At 32.1% G+C, this 12,010-nt stretch overlaps 1 protein-coding gene across 3 annotated transcripts in view; it reads left to right on the top strand.

Moving 5' to 3' along the window:
* The window catches only part of RTKN2 (rhotekin 2), a 79,228-nt gene that overhangs the window by 15,262 nt on the left and 51,956 nt on the right, over window positions 1–12,010 (top strand). For all 3 annotated transcript variants that reach the window (XM_008516579.2, XM_008516580.2, XM_070563352.1), the window contains 3 exons: window positions 3,073–3,131; window positions 8,546–8,599; window positions 9,949–10,066. In XM_008516579.2, coding sequence (XP_008514801.1) covers window positions 3,073–3,131; window positions 8,546–8,599; window positions 9,949–10,066 — 231 coding nt within the window. The remainder of the gene's footprint in view (window positions 1–3,072; window positions 3,132–8,545; window positions 8,600–9,948; window positions 10,067–12,010) is intronic.

Here is a 12,010-nt window from a genome sequence, read left to right as displayed (position 1 = left end):
GTATGGTAAAGACATTATTGATTTTATTTTTAAAACTTTATGTTGTTTGTTGTCTGTTGAAAAGAGTTTGTTAGGTCAAGGTTTGAAAGAGAAAGCTCATCTTCCCAATATAAGATACTTATGACGGTATTAATTTTGTACCACATAGTTTTAGGATGGTTTAAAATTCCATGTTAAGCATTTCTGAGTGTTTTAGTTCTCACTTATTTGCATAAAAGGTGAAGGATGTTATAACCTGCTTTCAAATAATAGAATCTCATTTAGAATGCTTTTAGTACTTCATTAAGAAAATATAAAATACTTTCATCGTTATGCTGTTTCTCATTATAGCTTGTTAATTTTGGCAAAGAAATGCTATTTTAAATTCTCATATGGAACAATATTGAATTAGATAATCTGTATTTACTCAGTCAATTTTAATACAGATTTTTGAGCAACAAAGTGGCTGATTGGCACCCTCTGTTGGTCATTTTATTTACCTACAGGAAGAAATAAAATTAATAAAACAAAGTTAAAAGTTTGTCTTTTATACTTTTTTGTTTTCTTTTAAATTAGCATTTATAAATCTCACCAAAATAGTACTCTAAGCTGGGTTCATGAGAATAAGATACACTGTTATTTAGCTATGCTTTTGTTTGGATAATTTTGTGGTTATTTCTTTTTCCTCAGGCTGGCTCACTAATTGTAGCGTTTAGAATTGGCATTAACATTGCAGATTTTCAAACAAGTATTTATTTAACTGTAGCAAACTATTAGCTACAGTAGCACGTTATTAAACAGATAATGTTTAACAATTTTATTGTCAATTTGGGTTAATTAGAAAAACATCACATTTTAGCACCCTAAATAACAGTTTGAGGAGTTATTTGAATTGAAAATAATTCAAGCTTCAGAAAAATCAGGCTGAATTACTTCAGTTCATCTCTCATTTTTTCAAAGACAGACTTAATTCTGTATGATTATATGTTTAATTGGATTTATATTATAGTTTGATAATATTTGTATATAATAAGTTTCTTGACTGGTCCTGGAAATCCTTTGCAAATAATTTATAATTACAGAGAAGGAAACTGTACTCTGCCAGGTAGTTGCATAGTTTGGAGGGGAAATTTTTTTTTTTTGGTAAATATTCAGCGTTTGCTTTTGGTGGTTCTAATATTTCAGAATTTCACTTGCCTGCCAAAGTCTCAAGTTTAATCCAATTTAATAATACCTAATGAATCTCAGCTTTAGCATAATCTATGACCTATTCCATAATACTCAAATTACTCACCATATTAGAGCTTCCTTGTATTTTTTCAGTGAAGTAAGTATTTTAAGAATTTGTATTATGCATTACTCATATAGAAGGTGTTTTTAGAAATATTACTTACAAATGCCAACCAACTGTGTTTATATTGTATTTCTTGTGCCAATTTGAGGAAATTCAAATTTGTGTTTGATTTCTAGTGAGTCTTTTAAGTGTATTATTTTCACCAAAATATAGTAGACTATTCAACTGAACTTTTTACTCTGATGAACTAATAAGCAAGCTACTGTTCTCCAACATGACAAACTAAACTTGAGTATAAAATATTGTACTTGACTCTTTTTTGAATTTATGATTGAATGTAACATTATTTTGAAATAATCAATGAGTACTTTTATTTTTCACTGAGTAAATTCCCTATTTTAACTTAAATACCACTATGACCATAAACTAATTAGATAGGATTCTGAGAATTTATGGCTTTAAGTTTACTACATTACTTTAGTTATAACTCGTGTGCGATTCTGTAAATACCATATTAATGTCCCATATAACGTTATCAACTTAAGTACGTAAGTAAATTACTTTAGCTAATTTGGGGTATATTTCGCCTATAATACTTGTGTGTTTAACCCAGTAAGGGAGTACAAAAAAGTAGGCTGATATAGTTTGTTTTCAAATTTGGACACATGATATTGAATATGTATGAGATCTTTTTAACAAACCTACTGAAATGCAATGAGGTGGTGTCATACTCTTCTGAAAATTAGATAGATAAACTTCAAACTCCCACCCAGTCTTTCTCCAAAGCCCTCTTAGAATCAAACAGTATTCAAATGAAAAGTTTCTATCTTATCACATATTTGAAGTACCTAATTAAATTAACCAACAGTAAATTAGCTAACCAGATTAAATAAAGACCAAAAAAAGTTTAAAGAAGAATACTTTTGGAAATATTACGCTAGAAATGGAATGCTAATCTCTAAATGCAGCTTATTAGGAAATAGGATATTGGAGAAATACTGAAGGATGGGATTGATTTGGTCTAGGAGGAGATAACTGTTTTGGAAGATTTTTTTTATGGTAATAGTATATTCTAAAGTCAAATCTGGAAGTGTCTTATATCCCAAGAATTTCCTTTGAGATTTTTTCTATTGTCATGATAATATTTTCCTCTCCACATTTTATTCTCTCTACAGAGCCGCTCCCTTCCTTTCCCACCTTAGGTAATTTATTGTTTTAGTTTATGCTTAGCTTTTTGGAATTTGAAAGAAATGAAATATGATATTACCGCATATAAATATGTAGCAGAGAGTAACTTTTGACATTTGTTAGATTTTATGAGGACAAGGTACTCCTAGGCAGGAAGTTCATGATTGGAAAGTTCATTAGCTCTTTCAGGCAACTATAATCTGGGAAACTAGTAATGTAATTTATGAAATGGTGATCCAGGATGTTAATAGATCCTGGGACCTGGACAAGTATTGTACATCTTGTTTATAAATGTAGGTGACCATGAAATTTCATTGTAGAGTAAACCAGTATATAATCATCAGGGAATGTAAAGCTTATATGAAAAATCAAAGAGAATGGCTAATTATATCTCTCTTAGAGCCAGTTAACTATTGACTAAACATCTTCAAGTTTGACTAGCTGTTGACGAAACATCTTAAAGTTTGAGTCAAGCAATTTATATTAATTGGAAATCATTATTATTCATGGATATATGTTTGTTTTTAATATTTAGGCATTTGTGAAAGATTCTTAAAATAATTGCTTATTAGAAAAGATCTTTTTTTCATTAGGTTTTTTCCTTTTGACAGTGATGCGAATTTTGAAAGTGAGGAACGAACAGCATGTAAAGGAAAGATTGCCATATCAGGTATGTTATAGATGGATCGTTTTTATATTGCTGAATAAAGTCTATAAAGCAAGTTTCTAGAGTTGGTGGGTTTTCTTAATTCCCTGTGTCCATTCTCTTCCTTCCTTTTGTTTTGTATACCTCTATCAGAATATTTATTCTAAAACACTTTTTTCATCATTATGCTCTTCATTTGTATAGAATTTTACAGTTTGGGAGAACTGTTTCATATACATTACATATGATATGCAGTTTTCTTCTCAGTGCAACTTTGTGAAATAAGCAGGGTAGTTCTCTTTTCTACAAACTCAGAGGTTAAAGGACTTCCTGTAAGTGGTTGAGCTGGGCTGCAAACTCAAGTCTTTTGACTCTCCATTCCTTTCCTGCTGAGAAGTTTCAATAATGTTTTTCATGTCTAGGCTAGAAGTTCCATGAGGGTTGGAACTATGTTTATTTTGTTCATCACTATATACCCAGAAGCCAACACAGTGCGTGCACATAGTAATTGCTCAGCGAAAGTTGATTGGATGGATGACTGTTCTTCATTGCCTGTAGGAGAAAGACCAAACTGTTCCCCTCAGAGTTTTCCATTCTGACCCAGCTATTTTTCCAGCCATTATCTTCCACTACTCCTATACATAAACTGTCTGCTTTAGCAAGACATTTCTCTCCCTGTTCTGTCAACACACCCCATGCTTCTTACACCCAATTAGCTTTTGAAATAACAATATTATCTTCAGGGTCTGTTTGGTCATCTATAAAGCCTTCTCTGTTATCATTCCAGCTAGAAATGAGATTTCCCTTCTCTGAATTCCTGATGCAGTTAGAAGACCCTTTACCACTAGATGGCACTTATGCTGTGTTGTCTCAGTTTCTCCAAAGTGTTAAGGAAGCTAAAGACAATGGCTTGGAGATGCCACTGATTGAGGTGAATACGTGGCTGACTCGGGTATACACTAGTTAGAGAATGCACCTTTTACAAATCTTATCTCATAAGTACATTTTGGAAACAACAGACCTCCATCAGTCCTTAAGTAATAGCTAGGTTGTTTCATTGACCAAAAGCCCTGTTCTCTTAGCTCCAGGGAGCCTGCTGCTGCATTTCAGGCCCTCTCACCCAAGGAACTGTTTTTAAAAATGTCTCTATGGATAAACAAAAATTCTCATACAGGAAGGCTAGACCTGAATTTTACATAGGACATATTGTCCTAAATCAGAGGAATTGCCCTCAGCAAAAAGATTCTTCAGAAAAATAACTGGACTATATAAAACTCTGTTGCTTGTTTTGTAGTTATTTATATTCATGTTTTTATCTTCCCAGTTATAAGACTGAAATAAAAATTAAAAAATGTTTTTTATCTTATATCCTTTTGATGCCGCACATAGTACTTTTACATAGTAGTTGTTCACTGTGTTCAATAGATTTTAATGTGAAGAAATTATAGATCTTTAAAGGAGATTTTCTAAAAATACTTAAACATAATCCTTCGTTTCTTTCTTCTGAGGTAGTACCACTCAGTACACAAATGGGATATGTTAACTTGCTGTTGAAGACTCAAATGGCGTGATAGAGTTAATAACATCTATTGTCATTTCTTAACAGTTTATTGACTGCAGCAATTCATGGTATTAGCATAACTGTACATTTAGAAGAGTCCTTAAGTAAAAGCATTTACAGTAAGAAAAAGCTATTTTCCTGACCACAAAATACTCAAGTGTAGAAATTAAGCTTATTTCTGCATGTGTTCTTTCTTTCCAAAAGATAATTTTAAATTAAGGAACTGAAAGTCTCAGAAAATGGGATACATATGTAATTTTGTTTCATCTTTGCTTAGACTTAATTATATCTTGTCTGTGTATTTGTAAAAAATAAAAACAAAGGAAATTAAAAACGAATTCACCTTTATAAGTCCATTTTCTTTTGATGATGGGATGAAAATGTGACTTGTTTTGATCAAAATGAATATTTGCAACAAAATTTCATAATGTTGAAAAAAATTTCATAATGTTTCTGAGAGTACATTGATCGCCAGGAGATACCTGGTTTTCCATTTCCAGCTTCACCACTCAAGGATCAGATCTTTATAAAAGTAAAAAGAATAATTGAGATTTATCCTGATTATTTCTGCTAAACACCGAATGATTGCATCGTGATAATTGTCTCAGGTTATTCCTTGACTGTTAATTCAATGACCAAAGCCAAATCAGTTCACAAAAGTGCCTCAGTTCTCCCTTTTGAAAATGATAGACTTCTAGGACCTAATATCATCAAGTTAGCCATCCTATTATGGCTATTTCAGTTTACCATTAAAATGTCAGTGAAGACAAACAAAAAAAAAGACAAAGGTAAGAGTGCTGTAAACTAAAACTGAGTCAAGCATTTGCTAGAATCTGGAAGGAATTTGTACTATTTGAAGCTGAATTAAGAAACATAGCCAGTGGGTTACACATCCTTTGCCATCTGAACAGTACATGACCACTTGGGAAAAAGATGAGAAATGTCCACCTTCTCCTCTGGAGGATCTGACATAGCTCTGCGTGGGAAAGGGCAAGACTGACCCCCAGGCTGTGGATGCCCAGCAAAGAAAGTCAGGGCCCATGCTCCTCCAAGGTAGTGTAAATAGTTAATACAACCCTAATAGAAGAAGAACAGCTGTGAACAAGGACAGTTGTGAAATGAAATGAGTCAGCAACTGCGGTCAAGCAAGAAGCAGGCTCTTTGACAAGATATCAGCCAAGTCGTAATTATAAGACAATAAGGCAATCCCATTTAAAATCAAGAACAAAATAATAATGTTTATTATATCAATATAATTTAACACATTTTAGAAATTCTAGCTAAAATAGTAAGAATAAAAGATGAAACTATTGAAAAGAAATAAATTGAATACTATTTGAAGGTAATAGATTGCAGACCTAGAAAATCCAAGGAAATTTACTCAAATACTATTTGAATTAAGAAAGAATTCAGTAAAAGTGGCTAGATTCAAGATAAATATACAAAAAGTGGTAGCTGCTCTCAAAACCAGCGGTAACTCGTTAGAGAATATGGTAGCAAAAAAGATCTCCTTTACAATAAAGACAGCGAAAGCAAAAACATTAAATACCTCCAAGAATAACCTTAATAAAAATGTACAGATAATTGCATCATGCTACTCTGTGTAGAGACAGAATGTTACCAAATTATCAGTTCCCAAATTAATTTTGATAATAGAATTCTAATAAAACATTTTGGAAGGGGAATTTTGACAAAATATTTCTAAAATTCACATTAAGAAATTTGCAAGTGAGAATAAAATATTTTTGGAAGAATATATTTCTAACATAGTACAATATAAAGGTTCAATGGTTATAGTAGTATGGTGTTGGTATTAGAATAGATAGTAATTGATAAATGACTCAATTATATCCATAAAGCATATAACCAGGGAACAGACACTCAGAGTGGCATATATAATAAAGATGGCATCATTAAATCAGTGGGGAGGAGAAGGCCTCCTAAATATATAAATTGAGCTGGGACAATTATTTTTATAAGAAGAATATTTATATTTTTACCTCACATACCCAAAATTCTCACATAGATTAAATAACTTTTTTCTTTTTTAAAGATTGGCACCTGAGCTAACATCTGTTGCCAATCCTTTTTTTTTTCCCTTCCTCTCCCCAAAGCCCCCCAATACATAGTTGTATATTCTAGTTGTGAGTGCCTCTGGTTGTGCTATGTGGGACATCACCTCAGCACGGCTAGATGAGCAGTGCCATGTCCACACCTGGGATAGGAACCAGCAAAACCCTGGGCCGCCGAAATGAAGTGCGTGAACTTAAGCACTCGGGTCATGGGGCTGGCCCCCTAAACAATTAACTCTTAAAAGTACAAATCATAAAAAAAGTTGAAAAATAGGCCATGGATACAAACAGATTCACTGAACTGGCCAATAAATGTATTAACGTTTTTCTTAACGTTAATCGACAAAATGCAAATCTAAACAATTAAATCCTGTCTTTTGACTATTAAATTGGTAAATATATTTTAAAAATTATTGTTGGACGAGATATATGTAAAGTGGCACATGAGGAGAACTCAATAAGTAATAATTTTTAATCAAAACTGCTAAGGCAGCAATGGGAAGGGCACTCATACACACCTACCTGGTTGGGCAGGGTAGGATGAAGGAGTGATATAAGGCTTTTCTAGAAAGGAAATTGGAAATAGGCATTAAGAACCTTAAAAATAGAATTCTAAACAAAAATGCAGACAAGGATCCTGGGATCCTGAAAAGGAAGCACAACATAAATGTAGCTTATGTTCAAAAAGATTTGTAATTATTTGAAAGTGGCATAATTAATAGGTATGAAAAACATGCACCTAAACTTCCTAAGTGTAACAGGGAAGTGTCTTCAACAGAGAAATTTTCCACAAAGGTTTGAGGAGTTTTTGTACTGTCTCAGGAATTAAAAACAACTTCACTTACCTTTGAGATCTCTACTCTGCTGAGTTACACTGTAATTCACGCATATTAATCTATTTGCAAGAACCTTGATCCTCTAACTTTGAAAATGTGTAGATAGCGTAGGAATGTCAGAGGAAAATCGTTATTACTGTTAAACTAGTATTAAAAGTCAAGGGAAGAATGAAGGAAACTAGGAAGGAAAAACTATGTCAAAGCCTCTAGATTAACTTCTGGAATAAGGATCGTTAGCAATTACTTTAGAGGTTGAAGAATGTGTGAATGAGAGAAAATATGTTTAGATCACTTTTAGAACATATGCCCTTTTCTTGGCCTGAAAGAAGTAATGCATTTCTCTTTTTAGTTTTCTTTCTTAAGGGAAATGCCACAGTTTGTAACTTGAATATACAAAGATCTGCAGATTCTTTTGTAGACAAGTTCCCTCTTCTTACTGGAAAGAGCTTGGATCTGTTTTTCAAGACCTCGGTCTCCCAAAAACCAATGATCTTACACGAGTCATTTAATTTTCTTCATCTTTAAAGTTTGCATATTGAATAAAAGTTCTAAAGTCCTTTCTCCTTCTACTATTCTATGATTTTGAAATGTATTTGATTACATTTGCTGCTACTGCTTACCCAAAATAGAAATTTAACATTGGGTACCCCATAATTCACCTATTTCAAAAACATAGGTCAAAATGGAAGTGGTATGGCATAAGCTTATTACAGACCTTACTTAATAAATTAAGTTCTTGAATTATAGTTGGTGGTTTTTTAGCAAATTATTTAAATAAGTGTAACAGATTTTATATTCCTAGTCTAAGCTATTTTTAAGAGAAAATATCACCTGTGTTAGAATATTTAAATAATAAATTGTATGTTTGCTTTAATGGTCAGAATCTATTATAGAATCCAGAGGTTCATTTCATTCTAAGAAATTAATTTACCAAAATTATTACTTGTCATTTTTCCCCCTCTCTTATAGATATTCGAATACCATTAATGTGGAAAGACTCTGATCATTTCAGCAATAAAGAACGTATGTATGATTTTAATTGGTAATTGAAATGTTTACCGTATAGTAAATTTGTGATTATTGGGAGAAAAAGCTGCTTCCATACTGAAATAAATTGATGTCATTTGACAGAATAAGCAGAATCTTGCTGAACTGTTTTTCTGATTTTTAGTATAACTATGTTGTAATTGCTTGATACTAATTAAGATAATGCATATCTCATGTACTTTTAGTCATTGATAGGAACCTGTGCAAGGACAGTAAGTAACGGGTTGTGGGGAAAGGACATGCATGTGGAACAAAAGAAAATGTGTAAGGAGTAAAGATGAAGACAACATTTCTTCTATTTGACCAGAATCTGGTATATCTTTTTCTGCCTTGTTTTGTTATTTTAGATTATTTAACAGAATGGAAGAGGGAAAGATTTTTAGCTTGATCTGATTTTTCTTTCTCCATCAGCATTTTATGGCTTTGTATAGTCTTCACAAATCCATGTATTGCTTAGGTCATGAAAATTAACCTCAAATGGTTTCTAGCTGTTAGAGGCAAAGCCGAAAAGATATGATAATCCTTTATCTTTCTTGTCTATTGTGATAGCTTTGTTCCTCATACTGTAAAAACTGAATCATATTGAGCATAATTAGTTTTATATGAAGACTCCAAAATCAGGTTAGTGTATTTGTTATTCAATTAGGAAATTTAATTTACTTTACAAAGGAATAGATGTGGGAATTAAGTACATCTTTCTGATTACTATAGAGAATAAGTTTTTCTAAAGAGCTACATTTTCTCAATAATGAGGATTTAGTCCTTTAATCACCTAATACTTTTTTAAAATATCACCAAATTAAAAGGCTCAGCAGCTATGTTTTTGGTATTCACATGTCTACTTTTTATTATTTTTGTGGTTTCCTCCCTTGCTGTTAGTTTGGTGGAAAATGTTTTGCTGTTGTTAATGTGCCTGCGCTTAACCTCTTATAATAGAAAACTTCTTTTTCTTAAATAGACTTGGAAACCAAAATGACAGAAGTATTAGTATATATATAATAATACATTTGCTATTAATTAAAGCTTAAGAAGTTTTCTAGGAATAAAATTTCTGAGTTTGGTGGTTGCTTTAGGCTACTAAGAGGCCTATATTTTTAACTTTACTTTTTGATGCTCCCTGGTTTAATTATTATGTTCTAGTTGGGTAGGGTATTGATATATACTGACCAAACAGTCGCTATAAACAGTTAAGGATTACAATGTATGAAAATAAGAATCTATTAACAGATATTTATAAGCTACTTTTCTTCATTTTCAAGTAGTTTTTAACATAAGCGTGATTGATCACATGGATCATTGCTTAAAATGTTGTTTTTCTTCTCTAGGATCACAGCGCTATGCCATTTTTTGTTTATTCAAAATGGGAGCTGAAGTTTTTGATACTGACATGGTGATTGTGGATAAAAAAATCACAGATATATGTTTTGAAAATGTAACTATATTGTAAGTGTTTTTTAATCTTCAAAGAATGAAAATAATCTAAAATTCTACCTTTTTTAAAAGAAGGCAAAATTACTGGGTCTTTTTTTTTAAAGATTGGCACCTGAGCTAACAACTGTTGCCAATCTTTTTTTTTTTTTCCTGCTTTTTCTCCCCAAATCCCTCCAGTACATAGCTGTATATTTTGTTTTGGGTCCTTCTAGTCGTGGCATGTGGGACGCCACCTCAACATGTCCTGATGAGTGGTGCCATGTCTGCGCCCAGGATCCGAATCAGCGAAACCCTGGGCCACCAAAGTGGAGCACGCAAACTTAACCGCTCGACCATGCGGCCGGCCCCTGGGTCTTTGGATTATTTTTGAAGCATGAAGATCTTTAAATGTTTAAATTGATTTTGAAAATTACTTTACTCAAAAGAAGCCTATTTCTGCATTTTCAATTTTCCGAAAATAAAATAAAATGAAAAATCATGTAATATTAGTAGTAAATATTTGGCTCATTTGATATGATAAATTTTTATTAATTTTTATAAATATGTGTAATTTCATTATTAACTAAGCTATGAATACAGTGGAATTTCATTATAACATTATATAGAGTGAATTTGGGCATAACACAGGTTCTTATATCTCACATAGGAGATTTAGTTACAGAAATACTAAAATACTTTGTAAGATAGTCCTGAAATATGTACCATAGGAAAAGCACTTTAGTAAAATTTTGAGATGTCCTTTTTCTTACAGTGTACTTCTTTCATGTTCTCCAAAACAATAAAAAATTGGGTGATCCTCAGGGCTGTTTTTATTGCCCCTGCTCTTTTACAAGCTCGTTTTATAGTGGTCATAATACAGAACCAGAAAGAACTCTTCAGGTAGCCATAGAAATCATTTTTAACTAACGTAAGCTTTTCCTGGCTTCTTTCAAAGGTTCTATTGGCCTAAATCAGTATGTGTTGTATTTCTTTCAGGGTTTCAAACATTACTATCTTCATATCTAAATATTAATACCTACTTAACTATTGAAATAAAATCAGTATACGTGTTTTGCAGTTTTCCGCTATGGAGCTGTACAGTTGAGATTGGAGAGTACTAGTTTTGTGCCTCACATAACATTGAAAAAACAATTGCAAACCGTGTTTTGTGGCCTCTGTCCAGTGTCGCATAAGTAATTGTGTTGCTTAGAAAAATAAAATGCATCATTCTGAGTTGTTAGCAGTAGTGCAGGCCTCCCTACAAGCTCTGTTGAACCAAAGGGATTTATTTAGGATCCCAAAAATATCACCAAATGCTTACATAATTGAGACTAAAATCATTTCCTTTAGTTATCTAAAACATTTATTTCCATTATCAACTATTGCTAGTGAATTTTTTTTTTCCTGCCAAAATCATCCTGTTAATGGGCTCTTTTCTTCACGTCACTTTTCTATTGTTTGTTTTTGCCACAAAGACAAAAGTCATAATTTTTCTTCAGGGAAAGAACAGTGCAAGTTACTTGGGAAGACAACACATGATTTATAATTTTTTAGAAATTCTGTAAATATTTTAAATTGTTCTAAAAATAACTACTGACAAATGTTCTAAATGCTTAAAAATGTGCTTTTTGTTATGATTGTTTTTAATAAGTATTCAATATTTATGAATCTCTGGTTTTTCTCTAAATATTGACATTTGTTAGTCATTACCAGGAATACTGTATGTTTAGAAGTTGCCAAACAATAAACTACAAAAATATCTGGAAGTTATTCCTTGGATTTATCCAAACTATAGACTGGCTATTTAAATCTTTAAAGGTCTATGCAGTATTTTTAAAATCTCTGAGGCTGATGGTGCTTCCCTCTATAGGCAACACCTACTACTGATAGACCTCTTTTGCAGTTTGAAGTGTATTTCGTTGTTAGTAACACCAACACAATCTTTTATGGTAAAGGTAGTTTATTGTATCTGAAAAA

The sequence above is a fragment of the Equus przewalskii genome, chromosome 1, assembly GCF_037783145.1.
Source record: "Equus przewalskii isolate Varuska chromosome 1, EquPr2, whole genome shotgun sequence".
Classification (NCBI taxonomy): Eukaryota; Metazoa; Chordata; class Mammalia; order Perissodactyla; family Equidae; genus Equus; species Equus przewalskii.
This window is presented reverse-complemented; position numbering and strand designations above follow the sequence as displayed.